The sequence below is a fragment of the Calonectris borealis genome, chromosome 13 (assembly GCF_964195595.1).
Source record: "Calonectris borealis chromosome 13, bCalBor7.hap1.2, whole genome shotgun sequence".
In the NCBI taxonomy this organism is placed as follows: domain Eukaryota; kingdom Metazoa; phylum Chordata; class Aves; order Procellariiformes; family Procellariidae; genus Calonectris; species Calonectris borealis.
The window spans coordinates 3,001,983-3,028,950 of record NC_134324.1 but is presented as its reverse complement, the minus strand read 5'-3'; the positions used below and the strand labels follow the sequence as shown (position 1 = coordinate 3,028,950).

The following is a 26,968-nucleotide window of genomic DNA, read 5'->3' as shown; positions in this document are numbered from 1 at the left end:
AAGGAGTGAGGCATCTGAATAAGAGGCAATTGAACCCAACATGACCTAATTCTCAGAATGTCTTATCACAAACCCCCACTTCTGCACAGTTTAACTTATCTGTCTGTAATAAATATCTAGTCGAAATACTATTACAACGGCCATTCCAGTTACTTTATCGCACGGAGATGCTGTACTGCACACCGAAATATATTAATACACAAAACTATACCTATTTTGATATTAATCAGGATCAATTTCTCAAAGTACAAAAAGAAGCCTAGCTTACTAAATAAATGTGCTTTGCTCTGCTTTAGGGAAAGGAAAAAATAGAGGGCACGTCTGGATATGTGCTATTTAAACTAAAATATTCAATAATTTATATATTTTAAAAATAAGTAAAATTGTAGCCCCTGTTGTTTTGCAAATCCCCAGGCTGGGGACTGCAGTTCAAGTAAAACATTGTCTAAATTTGTTTCAGCTTTTTCTTTAAAAGCTCTTCTCATTCTAAATCAGTAAATTAGCAACACTATGTAATAAAAATAATCCTTCTCACTATCTTTAATAACATTTGCCTATCGGTTTATTATGACAGTTAAACTGCAGTATTATAACCTAGTTTATGTACACAGAACACAGCTATATTTCATAAAAGTATGGAATTTATTAATAACTATGGTAATACTATGCAAATATGCAACATCATAATACAAATTAGAGTATATTACCTGAAACACCTCAATTCTTTTCTATGTGTAACTTTCCTCCCCCCTGTGCTCCCTTCCATTATAATTATTCTACCTTTCAGAGCAAATTGTGTCACAGTTCTTTCTTGTCTCCTGAGTCTATAATTTGGAACTTGTCACAGTGCTTCTAAGCACTTCATATACCTTCCTATTATCTTGTAAATAGATACATTAAGTAGATAGTGCTAAGATTAAATATTTTAACTTTATGTAAAAACTTAACATTTGCATTATATTTTTTACTTCCAGAAGAACCTTTAGCATTTCCATTGTAATTGATATTTATAAATGTAATCAAGCATAATTAAGATGCCTTGAATGGTAATTTTATTGAAAAAGCCATGCGTTTCTGATTTCAGATAAGAATTCAAACATGATAGTCTTTCCTTTAAGAATCGGACTCAAAAAGACCATAAGACCAGCCTCTGAAACAGATTTTTTTCAGAATATGGTATTTAAATAATTGTTAAAATTATCTTTAAGTGTTAAGAGAGTCAAATGACTGGTAAGAGGAACTGAATTAGAGAAAAGCAGAAGATGAAGTTATATTGCTGCAGATACCTCCTCTGAAGACGTGAGAAATATACAGCTAGGCTGGACCTTGAAATGACTATAGAAAAAAGACGATCAAGAGAAGATTGCAGACGTAGTATGCAGATTTGTTGTTCATGGATCTCAGAAGGGTCACAGATTAGGACAAGACTTGACCCACTATATGCCAGGCTAAAACTGCATGGTGTACTCGTTCCTATTATGAAATGGTTAGGATGATCAAGAATTAACTGGTGTTCTTATCTCCTGCCTAAGCATTTTTTTAAGTAGCTATTACATTGTAGCTCTTGCTACAGATCTGAACAAACTGCGTAAAGCCTTCTTGGTCTGCTTAATCCTAATGAAGTCAACGTGATTTAAATTCTGTACTATCCAAATACTCTCTCTAATTGGGTAAGCTTGAATAAACTGGAACATCTTAATGTTTCTGTTTATGTACTTATACATATCTATCTATGGAGAGAGAGTGAGAATATATTACTATGGTACAAGTATCTAAACCACAAAAAGGTATGAGCAAATTAAATTCACTACATACAGCACAGGCATTTAAAAATGTCCTACAACATTACACAAATCGAATACACAAGTATCTCTGTCAGGCTAATCAGTGTGAGAAGTGTGCATTTTCTTAAAATGCATTTTAAAATTATATCTCACCATAGTATGATCCAGCAGATCATGACTCATCATCAATGTAATTTTTGGTTAAGATCTGTAAAAACATGAAATCTGCTATTCAATTATGTAGACTGCTTATTGCCATAATGTCAGGTGTAAAGAAAGTGTACTTTTATGCAAAGAAAAATGCCTCGATCATAACATCTGGTCCCAGATGATTTGGGCCACTGGTCTGAGAGACTTTCAACATACAGAAGGTTCACTTTGTAATACATCCAAATATAGTTTTTAAAGATCATGTCACTCAGTCTGCTGGCTGTGTTCAAGGAATACCTTAATTTCGTGTTTTCCCACATATTTTTTCTGGTTTCTTCCTTTTATTTTCTCTATCCCTTGAAGAGATTTTATTTATTTTTAACTTCTAAAACCTTCTTATATTCTTCACAGTTTTAGATTACTCATTCAGCAAGTACTTGAATTTTTTTCTGTTTTTAAATAGTCTAAATATGTTTGCTATAGATCTCCTAATATATATATATTTCTGTTTAATAAATAACTATTTAAAACTGTAACCTCGACTGGAGGTGTGTAGCAGGGACTATAGAACGATAGTAGGAAAGAATGATGTTTTAAGATTTTATTAAACAATATGCAGTCAAAACAAACTTTCGTATTTTCTAGATAAAAATATATGATCTAGATGTAACAAATATTTGTTGTATTAAAATGTCTGACATTACAAATAGAATAGGACTAAAAATATATTGGGGATCAGCTGTTTTATATATTCTACTTTTTGCTTGGAATCATCTAAAACATTGAAACAGCTATTTGTCTATTTAATGCCCATTCTCACAAAAGCTTTAAAAAAGGAAACTTTTAAGAGAAGGGATTCCCCCTGAAAGGAGATCTTATGTCTCATTTCAGTTGTAAAGTGGAGCATGGTCATTTACACCTCTGAACCATCAATAGAGTTATTTCTGTGGAGTTAATGAACCATCAGTTTCAGAACCAGGAGAAACTGATCCTAACCTATGCTTAAAATAGTACTTTAGTTTATCTGAAAAAGAATGCTTTTACTACTTTTCCTTTGAACTTCAGCAGCATCCCTCTGAGCTGTTTGTAACTGCTCTCCCACTGTATTTCTAATTCACATTTTCTGCTCAACTCTATCCTCATAGTTTATATCTAAACTCCCTGGAAGTGAATTTGCATTTAAAAAAATTTCTCCATTTCAAAATGCATTTAGTGTTTTCTCGTATTTTTTGAGCAAAACCTTAATATTACAGCAGCATGAAATAATGAAACCTTCTCATAAACATACTAACATAAAATGGTGAATGTACTGCACCATCCATACATCATTTGTCCTCTGTCAAGCTGACATCTGTGCATACTTAATAGCTTCAATGTCAACTCTCAGGAAAAATACCAGTAGGAAAATAAAGCTGTGGCAGCGTTTCTTTTCTGATAGGCACAAAAGCAAGACCTGAGAGGATGAAGGAAGTTAGTCTATTTTGTGGCTTCTTTTCACATCACAACATAAATTGTTTCCAATTACTTTACTTCAGTATTAAGTAAAGACTGATCTGCATATGGCTTCAATTAAAAAAACATATGTAAGCCAGACATCTGCGATGGCTTGACCTCTTCCATATGTGTATGAAAACAAGCTATGCGGAATATGCTGATTGGGGATAAATAAACGAGACCAAAGGATGACCTAGTAGATATTACCTCCAGTCCAAAAACATATTAAACCATGATCTGCTAACTTTTAAAAATTATTACCAAATAATTGCCTGCATTAGTGATTATCATGATTGCAATTGTTGTTTCCCAGTGTGCACCATGCTGCATGCTACTGCTGATACGTTATGTCTCTCTTAGAAATACCTAAATTATACCCAAATTCTTCTTTAAATTTCCTGTTGCCAATTTAGGCAACTCCTGGGGAACTCCACTGGCTTTATTTCATGGACAAAATGTCTCAAGCCTTTCCAGTACCTCAAGTACCTTTCCAGTACTCTCTGATCTTTATTCATGTGCTGCATCCTTCTCAGCAAAATCTAATGAAGCCGTACATGTGTAGTACAATGTCCAATAACCACAAACCTTTACTATTTGTTACTAAAACCTTTGACCAATTAAACTTTGCTATTTATTTCATAATAATCATAGTTTTGTGGAAGAATCAACTGTCCAATCATAGGAAGTCTCATTTTTTCAACTTTTAAAAGTACCTCTTAAAATGAATTGTAAGACAGAAATACAAGATTACAGAGGATAAGAGATTCAGTAGGTAACACAAAAATAGAATTTTAAACAGTGGCAAATTATTTAAAGTTCAGAGAATAAATGATAGGCTTGTCTTTTGGAAATATAATGTTGACACTGACCATTTCAATTAGGTCAGATATTTAGCTTAGGTTCTTGCAGAATTGGTAGTTCCATGTAAAAATTATACCCATTCAGGAAAGATATGCTACATATATTCATAACAATTCAGAGAGAAGCATACAAAAATTAAATTAGTAACAAGATTCTTTTGAATGGGCATTAATGAGAATATGAAAAAAGTTCATTTATCTATTTTTATCATGAATTTGCCGAAGGCTGCTCAAGCAACTCACAGTCAACAACAATTACATGAATATGCATGTGCATACATATATATGTTTGCATGCATATGAATTTATCTATAACAATAACTGATCACAGATAATAATTACTCAGGAATTCAGGCAGCTTATAGCAATTGATATTGTAACACAGAGTGGTATGAAAAATAACTTACTGGGAATTTATGAAAGAAATTGCTCCTTACAAATGAGAAAAGTAAATTTTCAGTTTTTCCGTCATAGGGAAAATGTCATCATTCGTAACTGACACTGACGTACTCCCTGTATTTCCTTTGCCCAGAGAATCTCTATGGTATAGTGCTTGCTAGCAGTGCAAAACAACATGCATTTCATCATTCAGTACAGATTTCAAATCAGAATCCTAAGGAAAAAAAATGAACTATTGCTTTCTCCAAGGGAAAGAAGACTTTGCAAATGAAACACATAAGCAATAAATAAAATGTAATCATTTCCAGTGAAAAAAAAACTACAGCTTTAGAAAAAACATTAAAAGCTAATTTTAAATGTTCATAATATTGTTTTTACCTAATTATTAACAATACCATATAAGTAGTAGTGCAATTATTTTTCATTAAATGACTAAGAACTACCAACGTATTTTACGTGGATCATTACAGAGATAACAATTTCTTTGATGTTTAAGACTGAACACATGAACAAACCAAGAAAATTTCTGTATATCACGGAGCTTTTGGGTTATTTTAAAGAAATTTAGATTTTATGTTAGTGGAATAATACTTTTTTCATTTAATGGGGAACAGTTAATCTCTTCCTGCAATAGTCTGTACTATTCTTTCTTTTTGTTCCAAAAATAGAATCCTGTATGCCCTTAATCTAATATACCTTCCCCCCTACTATTTAATGGAATTACCTAGGTCTGAATCAATATTCCATTAGCTGGATTCAGTCAATGAACTGTCTTTCACTGCCTGCATATTCTAGTTCTAAGGTTTGCAGTGCTGGCACACCACAAGCATAAGTTGCTGCAATACTGGCAAACCAGTTGTCATGCACAGATATTTATACATGCCGCTTTAAAATGGCAGTGTAAGGAATAACGCATTGTTCGGTGAGCAGTGGTACTGAAGAGGCCTGATTTTCAATGGTCCAGTTCATTCCCACATCGCCTTCTTCACATGACTCCCATGCAATCTGCATACGAATAGAGGCTGACGGCAGACGCTCTGGCAGCCAGGGAGAGCCACACCTGAGCTGGCTGCAGAGGCCACAGGCACAGACCTGTCATTGGCCATATGGTGATGCTCCTCCCCAAGGACCAAGCGCATTTTCTCCCAAAAAGTCACTGGTTTAGGATACGCCCCTCCAGCGACCCACTGCCTACCACAGCACTTGCAGGAACCCTTGTGGTCTCACTGTTCTGTTGAGTTTGGCTGAGATCGGCTAAAGCTTTAAAAACTTGTTAAGGTTGGTAGAGGGATGAACTGGTGCAGACATAGGCAATGCAATCACAAAAAACCTCATCTGCTTTGAGAATTATTCACATTTGGGTGTTTCTCACACCCAAATATGTATGAGAATTCAAACAGCTTTGTTAAAGACTTTTAATAAAGCATGTTAAGTCCAAGTTATCAATTTCAGCTGGCTAATGGATTTAAATTATATATTAAAATGTTTAATGCAACAGTATACAATTAAGTGTTGTTATGTAGCAATACACCAAAACCATATGCTAGTTTCTGATGGAAAGCATAAATGCCCTCTGTGCTGCAAGTCATGATTTTAGAAAAACAATATGTTTTCCTTCAATATACCCTGCTTGAAGTATTATTTCTGTGTTTGCAATAAAAGATCAGAATGGAAGAGATGCCACTAAGCACTCCAGAATTTAGAACTTAAAACTACTGAGTTTAACTCTTGTAAAAAAGGATGGTGTTTTGGTGGCATTTTTGTGAAATCACAGCATGCTTTGCAAGATCTGTATTTTTATGCTTCACTGAAGGGAGACTAACTTTCTAAAATCTCATGATGAGAACAGGCCAACAATTTCCAGACATGTTTATTGTAACAATGATTTGAAGTCAGCAGTAATAATTATTTAATATGAAGCATATATTGTAATGGTCTAGTAAGTATGTGTAACATACAAGACAGCAGAACATAGAACTGAAAAGTTACCAGTATTGAAAGAGCACTTTTTTTTGACACTGCTAGTTTTCCCTCTCTTGTGCATAAAGAATTAAAACAAGGATAAAGGCTATCTAAGCCACTGACATGAGTCTTTTTTTTACAAGTCAGTGCACACATGCACATCGTAGCACAGTAAATTAATATGGATTTGCATCAACAAACAGTAATTATGTTTTACATCAGCCAATAAAGAGCAGAGGAATGATGAATTCCCACTGTCAGAGCTGCATTAAATTCCACCACAGAAAAGTTATCCGTTCCAAAATTGAATGCATCTACCAAAAATTAACAAAATCTTAAATGTAGTCCACAGCCAAATCTCAAAGCAAGATGTCTGACTAGACTTATATATTTGGCCAGAGTTTCTGTACTGTCCAGAACCAGTGATATTTCTGTAGCTCTCAAAAGCTAGGGTACTCACCCAAACTCTCTTGTCAAGATTCAGTTATCTAAGCAACTTTTATGAAAAGTTTAACTGTATTTAATTTTGATGTATATATTTACATGAATCCAGTCATTTTGGCTATAAAGCTCTAAAAATGCCAAATCAATGCCCGCTTTTACACAAATGAAAGACACAGTTGCTTGGTGTTAAGCACCACATAACATAATACCGTTACGTGAAAAGCACATTTACTAAAGACATTATATTCTGTAGCCTATGGCATACTATATAAAAGCAGGGACTCTTAAAACTAAGAGGTTATGACAGCTGACCAGTTTTGTATGACAGCATTGCTACTAGTACTATAACATAATAAATGTCATTACAAAGCCAGAGCGATCTAAAAAGTTCAACCTGACTCGCACCAATTCCCACACTACAACTTAGAGCTTCATCCCTTCAATGTGGTCAACACTTGGCTCTTATTCCTGTACTTGCAGTCTTGCAAAAAATTAAATGCCCACTTTCCTCAGGGCCCTGTGAAAATATAAATGCATTTTCAGCTCAAAGTCCCCCACAAATATCATGCAGAAATGGAAACAGAAAGGTGTAAAGCACTATTTTATCTCACAGATTAGCATTGATGAGAATCTCTCACAAGATTTCTTTTTGTGGCAAGCTTTAATCAAATACACTCTAATGTTATCAAAAGCAATGTAGACATCTAGCAATACATTTTATCACGAGGTAAGAAATGACACAGGACAAATATTACAAGCATCTTTCTTTTAAATTCCTTTAGTGTAGAAAGAAAAAGATAGAAAAGAAACTGTGAGTCCTCTGCTGCACAATTTGTTCATGTGTCACTAGCAGGCTATTCCATACACTTCACATTGAAATTCTAGGGAAAGCAATAATTCATATAAATTAATTGGATATGTCAATTCTAATTAGTCCACAAAGGCTAGGTAAGTATGCTTAGGAGGCCACAGGGTATCTCCACATTGCCGCAGACAAATCAAGTACCCAAATCTTGGCTAGTCTGTGGCTTGAGACACAAGGGAGCCTACACAGAGAATTCAGAAAATTGGAGCAAGGCAGCAGAAGAATGAGGTTAAAAACCAAAAGCTGGCCTTCCTGCTTTTTGCTGTCCACTGGTTTTGGCAAACTAGACTACTATGCAATAAAGGATGCCTTCTGAAACACAGAGAAATCAAAGTAAAAGAAGCAATAAACATTCACTTCACACTGTAACATGCAACCAGTTGGGGCAGCTGGTTTCAAGAGAAACAACCATGAAGTGAAACAGTGTTACTATATAGATTTTTCTTTTATCACTGTGCAGGGAAAACGTCCATTCTTTTATCCCTAGTAGTAATTGTGATCACTATCATCAGCCTTGAAGAAACTGAACATCCAGAACAGCTGAAATTACAAACAAAAACGTTGTCTTCCAGATCGAAACCTCAAAAGAAATCTAAATGATGTCAGAAATGAATGTGCCATTAACATCCCCTGAACCAGGGGTAGAAGAATATACACAAATTACAATGTATACCAACACTACTTGGATTGAATTTCAGTCAGTATTTTCCCTCCTGCCCTGGCCTACAGCATGGGACACGTGTGGTTTTTCAGCACCATATCATTAGCCTACCTATTCATTTGCATAAATTTCTGCTACAGCATTGGCATAATAAGTAGCAATACAATTTGATTGTACATGTTATGGCGTGCTGTTCTCTACCAGTGAGTGACAGTAACTCATAATATGAAAATGAATAAAACATTCATTGACAGAATACCACTGAGTTTACCCAGACATATAACCAGACATAAAATACAGTAATAGATTATTACAAATGGATTATTTTATAAATTTATAAATGGAAATAAGTACATTTATTTTTCAGAAGCATGCACTAGTTCCTCTGGTAGCCTATTCACCAGCCTAGCCTGCAATGGATTAGGATCCTCATTCTCGCTGGTACTTAAACAGATGCATTTTCAGAAGAAAATTACAAGCTTTGGAACAGATTTAACACTTTGAATAGAACACGTTTCTCCCTATTTTGTGAAAAAGGATTACTGTGTGACAAGAGGAAATCTTTCAACCATGTCAAAAGACAGGAAAAACAAAAGTCTATTTCCTCTCATTATTCTGTTAACATTGTCTTGCTCTACAGACAACTGATGTACCTAAATTCACGGAATTATAATAGCAGTCCCTACAGCAAATTTGTATTTTTCCTGAATTTTTTTTTAAAACATAAACCCAGCCTTAAGTAGGAAGAATACAGAAATACTTATAGCCTGAAATAATTTATCTGAAGTTTGATAGCCTAATACCACAAAGATTGAATGCATTACTTGTGGTAAATAATTAGATGTGGTCTGCTGGAATTCACCTGACCTGCAGTCCACTTGCCGCTCTCTCTTCCCCTTTTGGACTTTATGCAGGTAGCTGAAATTTGTGTAAAATGCAGCCAACCTCTGTTCTTCTGTTTCTACACTATATGCACATCATTTTATGACAACAGACCACATACATATTGGAATGCCTGAATAGGATCATCCAGTCTGTGTTTGGCTACATGATGTGCAGACATCATATAACCGGAGGATTCTGTGCCTTCATCAGAGGTTGTGTGGTCTTGACCGCTAAGGCACAGTTGCTGTACAAGAATGATAAATTCATATAGGATAAAGTTTTCAAAAGAGCTCAAACCTAAGTGTCTAGTGCAACTTAACACACAAAACACAAATTCATAAGTCACTTTGGTTCTAAATTCCCTTTAAAACAATCCTGTGCTTGGGTACCTCTGAAAATTTTACATACTAAGCTTTTATACTACTGTTGGTGGTGTTGCTATAGTATTCCAAAATATTCTTACTGTGCAAACAATAGTCTTGAAGACCATGCCCTACTATGGAATAATTAGTGTAGAGGTAGTGGTCCTTGAAGAGAAAACTGAGAAGACATTGAAAAAAATTACCCTCTACCTTGTAGCTACTTATATCAACTCACATAGCTGCCTTTACATCTGGTAAGGGAACACTGGGTGATTTCACAATTAAAGAATTTTGTTTGTGCTAGGTAATCAACATAAATAATATGTAATTACATTCAGGGATCTCCTTTTTCAGCATACCAGCTTAGGAAGACCTTGAATTCCTTACTTCTTACCAGTAAGACAAAACCATTATGCACGCACGTGTGTAAAATACCTGTGAACAAAAATACTTTTAGACTACTGTGAACTGTTTGTACAAACTTAATTATCTTCCTTCAGTGTCCTGATCCTAAAGGATTTTTAAAGATGCAAAAATTTGCAACAGAAATTAAAATGAGAAAAAACAACAAACAGTACTTAAAATAGTTTATTTTTCTAAATTGCATGATTGGAAAGGCTAAAAAAGAATGAAAGAACTAATTAGGCTAAGCAAAAGATGATATATCCTTTCTAATATGTGGAATAATTAGCTACTAACCCATCCAATAGTATTAATTTAATGGTTTGGCACAGCATAATAAATAGCACTGCACTGCCAAAAGTTGAACTTCTTTTCCAATTGAGATTAATAAAGCTCTCTGTATGCATATATGTTTGTATAGATGAAAATAATGTATGTGCCAGGTTCCTCATTATACTGAGGAGATGGAATATCTCTTCATCTCTCACTAAGAGAGATGGCATTCCATTGCAAAGAAAGAAGATTTATTTCCATCTATTTAAGCATCAATATCTAAATAAAATGAAGATTTCAGTCTAGAATAATCACCTTTGAATATCTTTTGAAATATGAGGGGAAAATAAGTATCTGACATATCAAATGACTTGTTAAAAATGAAACTTGATTACATATCAGGTAAAGTAAGAAAAAATACTTCCCAATATACTCACAGTATTGACAAATCAGAAAGTGTATCAGCAGAATGAAAAACGAAAAGAATTTCAGGAGAGATCATTGTAGGTATGGCCATTAAAAAGTAGTATTAATTTAAGCAAAACTTGAATAATTTTAATTCAGAAGAAGCAACCTTATCAATAGATACAGAGACAACCATGAAAGACCGGCTGCTTCATCTTCAGCATGGCATACTTCAAAATAAATTCTTGCAAACTGCTTTCCATCTGACCAACAGAATACTATTACTGTGGTAATATTGTTACAGAGATGCCTAATAAAGAAATATGTTAGAAAAACGTTAGCAAAAACCAAAGCATATGTGTTTGGTAGCTATGTCCCATACATTGTTTAAAAAAACTAGTAAATGTGCAAGCAAATTAAACTCATGCCAGTTGTTATAAACATGTTGACCCACAGGTGACTTTATTTTGCCTTCTAGCAGAAAAACTATCATGCTTGGGTTGCCAGCTTTTTCAGTAACTGCAGAGAGAGAAATTTTCTAATCTTTATTTCTCCTTGAATGCTATCACAGCACAGCACCTAATTTCACTAGCTGAATGCCTATGAATTAACAGTACTTTTAATTATTTAGATACAATCTATATTTTGAGCATACTTTTCATTTTACATTCCTTTTTCTTCCATTCATTATCAAAGTCTTTCTTCCCACTAGACTGTTTATATTTTAATTTATGTGGGCTTTAACAATATACTGACTCCAATACTGTCCTAATTAAATTAAATTTACTCGCACAGATTTGAACAGCAACCCATGTTGACCTCAAAAGTACTCCTTTTTCTTCTTTCCAATGTATTTTACTGTCTATCAAAGAATTATTTTCCCCAGGCCCTACTACTTCTTCAGAGTCAGCCAATGCCTTTGTGCAACTAGTCCTCCAATACATATCCAGATTAGTATTACAGTTTTAATAAAATTACAGTCCAAATGCTAAATGGCCTGCACTTTTTAGTCCATAGATGTTATTTAGGTCACTTCAAATAAATAATTGCAGAGCAGCTTCTGACCACACTAGTAAGAAAGGAACTAGTTGATGTTTAAGATAGGATTTTTCCCGCCACAGCCATCATTCCCAATTTTCTTCTTAATTAAAACACCACTCAAAAATGTCTTTCTAGAATAGTCAAAGAATTGAAGCTGAAAGTATGGCTCACCTATGACTTTTCCTTTCATAGCACATAAATTCAACCCCGAGCAATCCCAAGAAAGTGCCAGTACTATCCTTCCTACAGTGAAAGATACTCTCACCTTTTGCACTTCAATTTTACCCTTTCAAAAGGGTAAAAATCAGATTATTCTAACATTTAAAATTATTAAATTTTTAAGGTAAAACACATATATTTCTATATCAACACATTGCCACTTCTGTTATGCACGGGTGTATCAAATACTTTTATTTTTCCCTGTTCATATTTCTTACATCTCCTTCTTTCCTGCTGCGGTTCTTCTTCCAGTGTAGAATCTTTTCTAAATAGGATTCTAGATAGTTAAAGAAAGCTCTGAATTCAGCTTTCTTTCAAAAGAAAAATCATGATCTGTGATTGTACATATTAGTAACATCTCTTCTGGTTTTATTCAGAAATAATATGATGGTTTGCATCAATTAACCAAGACATAATATTAGTTGTTTTTTTTTTTTTTCAAGTTTATTTCTGAAAAGTGGATATGAAACCATATTGAGGGCAAATGTGTAATAGACTCCTCAATTAAACCTTCCCTGCCTTTAATAATTTGCATTTGAGAGTCTAGTTAATAGGACAGGGAAGAAAAAACACAGGAGGTCCCTCCTTTATTTTTTGTTTCTCTTGCACTTAGAACCCTAATTATGGATCAGCATGTAGTTATGTATACGCTGTGTAATGGTTTGCATCACTATGATAGAGCAGAGACATTTCTCTTTGATGTATAACCCAGACAACTACTCCCCACCCTCCAAAAGCCAGTGGGCTGATGGCCAGGCCCTTAGGGAGCGCATATGGAAAATACGGCATCGCAATATGCACTTTCAGTGTGTTCCAAGAGCTTGAGCTAAGACAGTCAAATTTCTCTTGGTTTCCTGAAGCAACATAGCTGTTCTGCAGCTAAACTCATGACCAATGTGCAGCTGAATTCCCGATGGATCACTGAGCCTAAGCTTACCTGAGAGATCCCTACAGTACATTGGAGATGCTTCTGTTTGAAGCGTTATATAACCCGTCTAGCTAAGACGGAGCGGGACATCCTGCTAATGCTGCCTGGAAGAAATAGGTCATGTAACTTGGGCACTGCCAATTGCCAAACAGAAATCAATTAAGAAATCCATGTACAGAAAAAAAAAAAAAAAAAAAAAAATCAATGCTCATTGACCTGGCCCAGTGAGGGGATGATATGCAGAGTACAAAGTAGTATGGACATATATTGATATAAACAGGAATGCAGCTATCTGTGATCCAGATAGGAAGAAAACACAGTGTGCACAGCATTGTGGATGCTCTGCCAGCATGGGACTGGGAACACATGCCATGCTGAATGAGGCAAATGGAGGGACAGAGGGAGAGAACAAACTATTGCTCCTGCTGTTACCACCCCTCCACACGTGGAATTTTAGACCAAACAATTGATCTTTCCCCCCAATTTTTTCCATAACAAGCTTTGAAAAAATTTTATTAAAGTATATGTATATATGAATCTACAAATATTCTTACTTTGTACTCTACGCACGCTGTCCATATACACACACACACAATGCATTAATGTATTGACATCTTACTGATCGGGGCTGTATTCTAGCTGCTCATAAATTGTATTGTTTGCTTATAATGTAACTCAGGAAATCAGATGTGTTCCTTTAAGACATTCTGATTCAAATACTTTCTTATATGTTTGTTTCTGTTTAGTAGCATAAGCAAAACAGAGATACCCCTATACCCCCTTCTTTTTAAAATTACTTTTAAAATAAGGTCTTTCCTCTGTTTTTTTAGACTCGCTAGTCTAAAAATCCATTACAGTAATGAACTCCAATTCACAATTTTCACTGATCACTTAACCAGTAATCGGATTTTAGTGCAATAATCTATTAATGTTTCAAGATTTAGCACAGAATAAGAATACAATTGTAATATTTTAGAAGTGTATTTCAGTTGTTAATAAAGGCAGCATCAGATCGCCTACCATTCAATTATTGTCATTATTTAACAGAATTAAGAGAAATTCTTAATGATGCTTTTTGGTTACATACATTAAAATTCTTATAAATTATTACAGATTAAAAACAGATCGTATACTTAGTCTTGTAAAACTTTTACTTGTGATCCTGGTTCAGTAAGAAGCTGCAAGAATTGAAGAAAGTGTTGTGCATAGCAGGAAGGCAGAAATGTCAGAAGCAAGAGAATACCCCCAAGAGCAGAGCCACAGGCAGCAGACTCACTCAGCAGAAAGCACACGGAATGGGCAGGAAGATAAAAATTTAGAAGAAAGGGAAAAAAAAAAACCCAGACATTTTAGAGACAGAGTGAAAAAGGAAAGGTAAGGGCTTAAAGGCAGGAGGCTAAATAAATGATACCAGGAGCTGGAAAATCCCCATCCTGCTTTAAAAGAAAAAATAAAGTCATGACACAGCACAGTAAGAGAAGAGCAGCACTATTGACCAGCAGCAAGGCCAGCATTTAAGAGGTACAGGTTCTTTGTTTAAAAAAGGAAAAAAAAAAAAAAAAATCAGCAAGGGTCCTCCTAATGGGCATCCTTGACTGAAGGGCGTTCTTTTTCCAGAGGAAACTTCTTGGGTCTGCTATTTCTGACTAGTGTCAGGGCATAGCACTGCATAACATAACGTAACATGGTGGGGTATTTAGATACCTTTTATGTGGAAAACAATGTTTCAGAGGAAAAACTCTTGAGTTCGATTTTAAATGTTTCCAAAACACAAAAGTTTGTTGGGTTATGCAGTATGCACCAATTTATAGGTACGGCTGCATCAAGGCCAAAAGCATTTTTCTAATTTGACATATATGTTATTTATTTTGTACGAGCAGATCTAAAGGTACATTAAGTCTATTTTGCAATTAGAGGTACTTGCAAGAAGCATATGCATAATAAAGGGTCCTTCATCCTGCTTTTTTCTTAGATCAAATGCATTTTTCCCCCCTTGTTTTCTGTTTTACTATTAAGTGCCAGTTTCCCTGTTGGAGACAACTTATCTTATCAAAGTCCCACAGGATAACCTAGTTTGTGCAAAAGCAGAACTCCTGGTAAAGAATTAAAATACTGGGACTGTCATATGCAATTTACCTATGTAATTTTACTATTTTACTTTTTTCAATATCCTTTCACCTGTTCACCTACACAAAGTTATTTTTTGTTTAGAATTAAGTTAATACATTGCATTTTATTAGCTAGTAGGAATTAAATAACAGAGGGAAAAAAGAATTTTTTGATATCAAATACTTTGTTCAGAGGCTAACTGGATTAATAATTTGTTATATGAAAAAACAGTGTTCTTCCAAATTTGGATGTTTGCAGGTTGCTAAAAAAACCCCAAACTTTAAATTGACACATGTGTCTGTACTTTAGATAAAGCTCATTTTAAACAATCTTCCAGTCTGATTAGCATTACCTTCTGGCTCCTTAGTACCATCCTTTTAGATGCTGGCATGGTTAAAACACGAGGTCTACTTGGTTTAGTATAGTGTGGCAAATGTCAGTGAAATACGAGGGCATATGGCATATAATTACAGAACCATATGGATGCCAGTAGTGATAGGCAACAGTATTTGAATGCAAGACCAAGACAGTTAGAGGATGAGCAATAAAAGACCATCATACATAACCATGAAATGTATATATATATAGTTTCTTTACAGCTGAAAGAAGCCTGTACATGTCTGTCCTTTAATGAAGCAAAGCCACTGTGTCTGTACAAGCATATAGCTGTAGAGTGCAACCTACATTACTTTAGTTTTGGTTTGGAAATTTATAAACCCAGATTATTAAGATGAGTGATGCAAGAATCACTTACCAATGCACATAGCAGATCAACTGCTTCCAGTATCAGTTCTTGGTGGCCAATGCGAGTGACTCCCAGTTCCTCAAGCTCTTGATGAGTGATGTGTAGCAGCTGTTCACCATTGATCTTTTCTCTTTCAAAATTTTTTATGTATTGTTGGAGGCAATCATCAAGGCCTATTTAAAAAAAGCCAACAACGCATATTCAGAGAACAATCAATCATAATTCTGTAATTCACAAATATAGAAATTTCTTGGGACTACAAGTATAATTCCTTGTTTGGATCTATCATGGAAAATGTGAAAAAAAAATTATAATTTAACTTACATGTTACCATGCATACTACTAAAGAGAAAAGTTTATATTACTGACATTATTTTCAACATTTTTAAACGTTTTAATACTAATTTTAAACCTTCATTGTACTTATTAGGGAGACGGGGGAAGGACAAAGAAGCACAGAGAGTGACATTACAGAAAACCTTTTTCTTATGATATCATGAAAACCTAAAGATAAGTTTAGCTTATGATTAGGAGCACATTTTTTCTAGTATTCCTCTTGTAGGGCTCTTCAAAGTCATGGGGTGTGGCTATTACTGATTAGGAAGAGTGTTTTTCAGGCTCAGTAATGACCTACACCAACTCTGCTACACCCAGTGTCATTTTTTTTTCAAGTCAAACTATCCAACTTTCTGAAACTCAATAACATACAAATGGTTTTGTTACAAAAGCTTGGATTATAACACAATTTTGCCCATGCACAAAGAATTATTCCATTTTACCCTGAAACTTGATATGGTAAGAATAACATAACATGTGGTAGCTACCCCATTATTCTATTTCTCAGACCAAAGAAGGGACTGGTTAACAACATAAGTTGAAATATTTTTCTTTCCTCCAAATTTGTTTCAGAACCACACATGCTCTAAGTTTCCAGCTTGAACAGTTAGTTGAACACAAGACTCTTGACTATTGAAAGCTACGCGAGGTTATGCAGAGTTCCCTCAAGGACTCTGTCTAGAATTGTACTAGATTCAATGCCTACTAATAGGCATATGATTTTCTGGAGACCTACAAAAATTCAGCTTCAATAATTTCATCTACTAAGTAGAGTAAGTAGAACACTTTGATTCTCAATTATTTGTCCTACAGTGAAGCAAGTAAACCCAAGATCCATAAAAAGTACAGCTATCCAGAAACCACAGAAATAACCAACTTGGGCATTTAAGGAAGATAGAGCTTTGAAATATCATAATTTCTGCATGCAGCCTTCTATTAAATACACATGAAATTACCAATATGGTTAAATTAAGGAGAAAATGTGTATGCAAGCACAAAGAAGACACAATGTATATAAAGGAAAGCAATAGGCATATGAACAATATTCTTCTTGTTTGTCTGTTTAAAAGTTCTCACATATGCAATATAAACAGAAATAAAGCAAGAGTTAATGTTGTCTTCATTTCCTGGATTGTTAATGTAAGGAAACAGATAATTCTATCATGTACCTTAGTATCTTTTTAGAGAGAAATTTGTAGTTATTTTAACATTTTTTGAACCACAAAGGTCCTTTTAAGTAACCAGATGATACAGTTTGACAATGATGAACAGAGATATATTCTTCTAAATTAGTACAGGAACGCTAAATGAGTTAAACAAAAGGATGAAGGAAGTTCACCAAAAACATATTAGAAAACTACATTACTATCTGTTACTCCATTTATAAGCATACCTTCTTAGATAATATTAAGTGATTTAATTCGATCTAATAAAATTGGTCTATTTCATGCAATACCCCAGCCTGACTGAATGCTGGGATTCGTTAGCATCCAGAGATGAATTTCTAAAAGTTATAGGAGAATTTGGTCAGAATAACAAAACCACCTGCTGGGGAAGTGAAAGCTTGTGGAAACAGAAGTCAGAAAATGCAAAATTTAAAACTATCCTGTAGACAAAAGTAGTTGATATTGTCCATGTTTTTTTATTCTCAGGTTTTTAAACAGAGTATCTGAGAAAGAGAGATCTGACACGTTATATCTGGCATACTGAATATTACCACATTAAGTCTCAACTAAGCCAACATAATTCAGTCAAGACACAAGGACTGTGACGACACAAGAATTGAATAAAACAAAACAATATATTTGTCTTCTGTTCCCTAAATACAACGGGATATATTGCAGTTTCCTTCAATTAACTTATCTTTCAAAATTATTCAATTATTTACTGTGTAAACGCATAGCCCTAAGTTATATTATAGTGCTTATTTATAACTTACCAAGTATCATGCACAGCTTTATAGTCACTTATACGTATATCCCATACAAAACTAGATAAATGATATAAAATGTCATATATTATGTTGTTATTCATAAGTATGAAGTAGGTTGTGGTTTGGTTTTTTGTTTTTGTTTTGTTTTGTTTTTTAAACTCAAATCAGCAGTTTGTTTGTAATTAATACCCAGGCCTTTTCTCTGTTCTGGAATGGTCTGCAAACAGGAGACTATTTCTCTGCATCTGTTCATGGCTTTAAATGATTTAATGAATGATTTTATGTAAGTACATTTCAGCTTGGATTGCTTGAAAACTGGTCCTTGCAAGTTCTGCATTTATTATTTACCATTTGAAATTCAGAGGCGTTACACATTTCAGTTTCCTGCTTGCTCAAGAACAATTCTTAGAAACAATTTCAGAGCAAATTCCAAAACCCATGCATTCCAGATTTGCTTTTAGTGAATATTTGCCTAAAACTCATCAGAAAAAGTCACTGAAACTGATACCAGAAATTAAACTATTTTGAACAAAAGTGAAGCAAATTAATTTAAAAATTTGTTATCAGTGGCCACAAATAAGCATTTGTAGTACTTAGAAAGATTTAGAAAATACCAAATGAACATGACATCCTATCAAAACTGTGTTGCCAGATGTATTAAATCTGCCTTTGTGCCAGAGAAAATGTATGACAGAAGAGCAAAATATGAAATTTGTATTATTCATACTGCTCTGTAATAGCTCCCCAGGGCATCTTTAGAAGGCGTTTACTTAATGGTGCAAACAGTATGGCAGTTGACAACAGAATACAGAAATATATCATTAAAGGGCCAGGCTGTCTCATAGCATGACAGCATCTAATCAATACACACACAAAAAGAAATATTTGTCCATTGCTCTCTGCTTTTCTGTCTTTCTAGGAGCTAGGTGTTGTATTCCATTGTTCCTTTTCTTGCAATGTAAAATTTTGTGTTTGATAAGTGTGAGGTGTTACAAAGCAAGAATTTAGGTATCAGTAGTTTCATTCTTTATTATCAAGGCTATAATTGTTTTTAGCATGAAAATATCAAAGATGCAATTAGAAAGAGTACAGAATGAGATCATTTTGACTCACCAAAGCCAAATGGAATATTTATTTCCTCAAGCCACTTAGGCCTCATTAGTGCTCTTTATGGGATTTTCTCGATATAACTTCTGTTTACAGATAAGACTTACTTATGATTCATAATTACAAAGAAGTAAGGGGCATTAATTCTGTTTTATATGTAAGTAAATAAAATTAAACCACTATTCTCAAGTTACACAGTGTCAGTGTCAGAGTTAGGCAAGAAACACAGAGGCTTGCAGTTCTGTTTCTGCACATTCTTACTTTTTTTGGGTAGAGTTTGTAACTAACTGATATATCCTTCATAGTGCAATGAATTAATTCAAGGAAAAAGGTTTAAACATGTATGCTTTATTTTAAAGCTGAGACTTAACATCTATGATGAGAAATCTATATATTGTCTTTTTCCATTTTTAAGTAAAAACCTTATTCCATCCACATCGTCTAGAAAGCTTTATCTCTGTATTCAAAGAGTAGAGAAAAACAAGCATCTTTGATATGTTTACTGCAAACTATGATTTTGCAAATAAGGCATGTAGTAGATTGCTTAAATCAAGGAAACATGAAAAAGAAAGGAGGCAGAAAAAAGGTAGGGAGAAAGGGCAGGAAAAGAAAAGCAAGTTAGCTTTAAAAATTTTTGTTTTCTGAACTGCGTAATTAAGAACAAAGGGATCATTAAAATAACAAAGCAAACCAACATGTTATAAAAAACTTCTCTGTAGAGCTAGCTAAAATCAGATTTAAGTATTAACTCAGAGCCAACATTACAAAAGAGATGCTAGATATTGTGGGCAATAAGACCCACTGAGATTAAAATGAATCTTTCCATTGATGTCAACAAACATCAGGTTTTTTTACATTAAAAGCACAAATATAGTTGCCATGTTATGTAAAGATCTGTCCCTTTCTCTCTGGCATTAGACAAGGGATATTGAAAAAAATTACTATAAAACTGTATGAAGGAAAAGCACAGGTTGTTGCCCTCTATGCAGGAAGCCAAATTATGCAGACCGGGCAGCTCTCACAGGGGAGAAATGTGGTGACGATAACTTCGTCAAGTGTGATCCATCACAAAAGAAAAGGAATTTCTAAGTTAAAATCTGTCATTTCCAATTTTTCATAAATCTCTCCATAAATTACATTTATTCTCTTCTACTTCTTCATGTATTTTAATGGATTTTTGTTACTTATTGTAAACTCTGCTGGTTTTGTAATCTATTCTAAAAACTCCTGACCAAATGGTGGTTTTGTTCATAGTACATCATTATTCCCAGAGGAAAATGTATGGCAGCTGGCTAGAACAACAGAACACTGGCTGTGAAATGGAGGGGTTAGAGGCAGGGCAGACAGGAAAGGTCCTTGCCAGTTCGGCTTGTCACAAACATGACTGCTCTCACAAGGTGATTCTTCTGACAGAAGAGGGTATACAAAATGATACGCTCTGTTATAAAAATGCAGCATTGCTCATTCTGCTTTTAGGGTCTAGGATGAAAAAGAAGGAAAACAGCTCAGTGGAAATGCATTTACCACTCCTGACTTCTGCAGTTTAGCACTGATGCAAGGAAGTGTCAGAGTCCACTTACGGTCAGTTTGGCAAAGAAGTCAAAACCACTTTGATTAAGGGTCTGAGAAAGTATTTAACATTTTTCCTAATTAAAATAATTTAAAAAATAAAAAGCACATAGCAGAACACAAAAATCACAATTGCACAAAGGCATATACGCAACAGCAAATTTGAGGTATAGATACAAGCGTCTGTGAAATCTGGGCCGAAAGGACAAAATCTGAAAGTCAATGTAATGATCTCAGTTTGTTCAGAAGGATTACACTTCGGTCTGCCAAGAGCAAATTAATATTCCTATTAATATATTTCATTTGACTAATAAAAGCTATACAACAACCATATCTCTGTTGTTGCAGAATGGTGACTTGTGAAAAATCAATAAATCAAAGTGAAATGGGGACAAAATCAATTTTCAAATGTTGTTGTGCTAGATATTGGAGGAAATCCACTAAAGCTCCTGTGTCCTTCAGCGAAGATAAATGCAAATGGTGACTGCGCTTGTTTGTGGGGGCAGATATCTCGTATAATATGACCACAGTGCACAACAGGAACACGTCCGCACCAGCACATGCGTCTCAGGAGTGTGAGCCAAGTTGTGAGCCACCAGGGTCATCAAATAATTCAAAAGAAAACTGATTGTACTGAAACTACCTCTGGGTGACAAGGGTAAGAAAAAGGACAGAAACACTGTGAAGAAGGGAACAGAAAAGGTAAAAGACAAACAGAAACTGTGTGCGCTTTGAGAAAAATCTTAGAGAGGAGGACTGCTGAAGTAGGTTTGGAACCATAAGAAAAGAAACATGTTGTTTGATTCCTGCTGGTTTTTGCAAGTGACCTCGCACATGACCTTCCAAATAAACAGGACTGCACCTGAGACACCTCACCTGATTCCACCGACGGCTTCTCTTCCTAAGCAAAGCAACTTGCAAGTCCAGAAAATTACCTATACACTATTAAAAAAGGAAACTCATTTTTGTGCTGGAAATTATCTAATTAATTGGGGAAGGCAGCACAAACTTCTGCTTCTGCCACAACCTTCAGTTTACATATGCAGATCTGCTTAAATATATCCAGTGTTTAACAGCATCTACAGTCTCAGTCCAAGTAGTAGTTGTTACAGAAAGTGAAAAAGTTGCGGTTTGTTTTGTGGTGTGTTTTTTTTTTTTTTTTAAAAAACAAGCGGTATTTTCTATACAAAGCAATATTTAGCAGGTAGCTAGAAAGATCTAGAAGAAATTGACTGGTTGGCTAACAGAGAGAAGTAGGTGGAGAATGCATGCCTCTTCCTAATGTTATTTCATTGAATAGTTCATGGGTGTTCTTGATCAAAAACCCCTTTGATTTATTACATTGGGCTTAGGCACAGTGGATCTTTTCCAATTCTTATGTAACTTGTAATGACGTTAAAAGCTTTTTTAAGAATTATTCAGTCCAAATAAAGAAAACGCATAATCCTCAGGACCATGTTCATGCTAAGCTGACTCTCAAATATCAGCTATTCGTTCTTAAGCCCTTTCAGGAGGACAAAAACTGTTCAGAGTGCCTGGAGAAAAGGATCTTCATATGCCCACAATTCAGAAGGAGACAATGTGTTTGAAAACACTCTAAAACACCAAGCTTAGAATGTTTTAGACCTAAACTTTCCTACAGTTTAGAGTCTATCTAAAACCTAGAGATTATCATGCAGTATTTTGCACCTTTAAGCCTACTTGTTACAAACCTGATCTATAGCAATATAGTAGCTAGATTATGAACTTTCATACAAAATCTCATGAAAAATCGCAAGTCATAGCATGAATGCACAAACACACAAAAAGGAAAGAATTAAGATTGTTCTGAAAAAAAAAAAAATCCCTCAATTCTAGCATTATCTGGCCTTTAAATGCTTGACTGTGCAAGTATAATGTGTTTAAATTTTGCTTCCCGGATGAGTTTCTTCTGCGTCACTGTAATATTCACACTGATACAGATGGGTGTTTTAGATGCAAATACAGGCAGACTTCTGCTACTCGAGTTTACAGATCCATCATCTGCATGAACAGGAACTGAGAGGGATGAGTGCTTTGAATGAATGTTTCCCAGACACCGACTGACACCAAAAATGTTGACTTCCATTCCAGGCTTCAAAGTGGATTGAACTTTACTGGATGTAAATTCTTCCACTTGTCTCAGACCTCTGGTTAAGACTGTGCAGGTCCACAACTATTTCTCTTGCTCCTATTCCCCTCTCCTGATGGAACGAGGCCCCGTGTCTGCCCCGTCAGAGCCCTCTGCAGACATGCTCAAGTACCAGCACCCAGCCAGCACTGCTGGGCTCTCGTCCAGCCAGACCAGTTCTCCACTCTTGGCCTTTCATTCAGAGGGCTCCCTTCTCCTCAGCCTCTCCCGTCCTCATCCTTCAGCTACATCCCACACGCCAGCCTCTGTCACTGCCTCAGTAGTCCCAGTTACAAGTATCCTCTCACCCTCCTAATTCTTATCACAAAATTCTCAATTTTCTCCCCTAGCAAAATCCTGCATATCTTCAACTCCTTTCATTTACTGCCAGCTTCCATTTCCAGATGTCACATTTTTTTTCTCCTTCCACACTGTCCCTATTCTTGTATTTTTCTATGTGTGGATTAGGCAGCTTCCTCTCCCTGTACCAGCAGGGAAGCAGTGTTATGAGAACACAGGCTGGAGGGAGATGGAAGCTTCCCACCTCGGTTCCTCTTCTCTCCCCAGAACGGGTGAGAGATCTCCTCAGCCACAAGAACCTTTTGTAAAAGGGACATAATCCTCAAGAAATGTAAAAATCCATAGCAGGTTCCTAAGCATATGAATACTTTTTTCCCCCCCTCCAAAGTGTCCTCCCCTGTGAATAAGGGCAAACATCACAGCCACTTCACCTGAATGCATGTCTGAGACACAAACCATCCTCTCAAATACTATCCCATATGCAAAACCAAAGGGAATACTACATCATCACTGTAACTTCATTTAATTTTTTTTTTTTTTTTAGCATGGCCAAAGCAACGGACTTTCCCATAATCTCAGAGTCTATAACTACAAGCTCTTTTCGACAGCGTTTTCCCAAGACAACTACATTATCAGGACAAAAGCTGTGCTGAAATTATTAATATTTTAAGAGTTCACAGCATCTGAGAAGGTTTCGTAAGGCGATGTGTCAAGCAATATTAATAACAAATGAACAAACTGCTGCACTTATAAAATTTGATTTAATGATATGCTGTCACCCTTAAATTGACATTCGTATATATGAAGTAAATGACTTAATATAGTTCTGCCCTCATTACCTATGACTGAATAATAGGAAGTGAAGACATTCTAACTTTTTCCTCACAAACTGACAGGTGTTGTTGAGCTATGATATTATCATAAGTAATAAACAGCACCTTCAAGAAGCTTGTTGGAACTACACCTGACCTTAAAGATGTTTCTGGACGATAAGTGTCACACTCAGAGAATGTATCACATTTTCAGACACAAGAGCATGCTCCTTGCCGTCACATTTCACAACAATCTTAACCTTGAGATATGTCACTGATGCTGTTACTGATGAATTTCCCATAAAAGTGATAAAACACAGAAGTGTCTTTATTAGCTCTCTGTGCTAATAAAAACTTAAGTCTTTCCTTAGCCTCATTAATTTTCTCCTTGATAAAGATATAACAACAGCCTCCAGTCATTTTTGAAGCAGCATGGCTGAAGCATGACCTGGAAGTGCTAGCAAGCCTCTAAAAGCCAGCACATTCATACCGCCCATTTATTTGATTATATGTTTCCACGTGCCCGTGTGACTAAGCTGAGAATACTTGGATGCTGAATCTGCCTCGTTACATTTATTTTAAAAGAGAAATGTGTTGGCCAAACACAAGACAAGTACTTCTATCTATTTCCTGCACTGGACTCCTGTAACACATTGCTTTACTTTTTCGAGACAGAGTTCGATGAGAATCTGTTCTGGCAGAAGCGCTGGTTCCAACTGTGCGGCTATGTAGCGAATTGGGTCAGAAACTGCTCTATGGTAACTTCACTCCTTTTTGTTAGCAGCTTTTTTTAACTGGCACAAACAAGGTGGATGAAAGAGCAGATGCTTAAGCTGGCACCACTGCCAACATCATGCTTTTCAAGCTACACCATAAGAAAGCCACATTTGATAGTTCTTTACTTTGTTTTCTCTTTTATTTGCTGAGATGGCAAACTTATGATCACCATCCCAGCCATTGTTCCAGATATTCTGAACTACATATCAACATTTAAAAAAACTTTTAGATTAGCTAAAAAGACAATATAAAATAAATTGACAAGGCCAAAATTGGAGTCATATTTAGAAGAGTCTTTTTTATTTATACTCAAACCAATATGCAGAACCAGCATAATCAAACTTTCACATCTCTTTATCCAGTCATGAAAGAGCAAACACCTCTGTATCAGAACAATTCTGGTGATGACTGAACATCTCCAGGATGAGTAATAACACTTAGAAGAAACAACATCCACCCTGCATGCATGAGGGGTAGTGTAACTTAGAAGTGGAGAATTGATGTGATCAGGTTTTGTTTTCCTCCTTTTTGCAATAAGTGCCAAAGGTTGTCTCCCCTGATTGGAGGGTAGTGGCGTAGTTGATTCAGAATGCCTGTTCCAGTTCTCTATTTCCAAGATGGTGTTTTTGCAGTAACCATTAACGTGCTGCCAAAGATGACAGGGGGGAAAAAAAAAACCCACAACATAAAAAAAAAAAAAGACAAAACAAACAAAACCCCACAAACAAAAACCAACCATTCTTAGGTGGAAAGAAAAATATTAGGAAATCAAGTATCATTTCCTTCACTATAGCCTAAGCACATTGAGGCGAGTTTATTTCAGACCCCTGCTGTCTCCATTTTGGAAAGGGCAGAAATTCTAATAAGGAAGAAACAGCATTAACAATGTTCTCATATACAAAGACTGATCTTAAAAGCAAAAGTACTAGAACAAATAAATATAACTGAAAGCTCCTTTCTCCAGCTTCCGAGGATTTATCCACCTTGCACTCCCCAAAGGAAAGTCTTAATCACAGATTGACCTTCAAAAAACTACAGTTTGATATCATACAAAACCAAACAACACTATCACACCAAACAATTTTTGTACAAGTAATACAGAGATATGGCCCACTTGTCCCTGTCTTAAATGCGAAGAAAAAAAATACCGAAGAGAAAGATAACAAGTCTGTCTGAGCTAATCAATAGAGAGAAAAAGTAACTTGGACAAAATCGGTATAATCATTAAGGCAGACATTTAAAGTTGAAGGGAAATTTATCCTACCCTAAAAGTATCTCTGATGAGCTTGCAATAGGGCTCTACATTAAATTCAGTTCATAATCATATTCAAAACCATCCAGGCATGGTGTCACAGATGCTTCAGAACAGTGACTTCCTGTCCAAAACACATATAAAGAAATGAAATTTTCTGAGGTATATATATGGCTGCAAAATGTTATCAACAAAATAAACTTGTAACAGGATAGCCAGAATCCCCAGATCGCTTTCTCTGTCAGCAAGTGCTAACGCTTGCAAAGCTGAGTGGTGATAAGAGAGCTGACATAGAAGAATCAAACAAAAAGTGCTACAGATGTTTCAGTGCCAAAATATATTAATTCTTGTTTTGACTTCACTGACATATTTTACTAAAAATCCTAGCTATCAAAAGAATAGCCAAAGCCAGTGCAAACATTTATAGTGAAAAGCCCAAACAAGTAAGATTGCTGCTCAACACAATTTCTTCAGCAACTGTGAGTCTAGGACCTAATTCACAAGTAATCGTTTAAACACCGGCAAGATACAAATCCTAGAAGTAGGAGGTTAGGCTTGACAATTCCTTCCGCGTTTGCCAAAAATCACTGGGAATCTGCTTTCAGATTGCTGCAAGGAGTAAAGAAAAGGCTAGGATTTGATTTTTTTTTAGGGATATTCAGAAGTTTTGGTGATAGCATCTCTTGGCTGACGACTTGGAAAATCCTGTGGATCAGTTGATCTGGGGTTTCACACGCACCTCTCT

At 35.4% G+C, this 26,968-nt stretch overlaps 1 protein-coding gene across 1 annotated transcript in view; it reads right to left on the bottom strand.

Moving 5' to 3' along the window:
- The window catches only part of LOC142087598 (connector enhancer of kinase suppressor of ras 2-like), a 219,509-nt gene that overhangs the window by 130,215 nt on the left and 62,326 nt on the right, over positions 1 to 26,968 (bottom strand). The window contains exon 2 of the mRNA XM_075161953.1: positions 15,998 to 16,161. Coding sequence (XP_075018054.1) covers positions 15,998 to 16,161 — 164 coding nt within the window. The remainder of the gene's footprint in view (positions 1 to 15,997; positions 16,162 to 26,968) is intronic.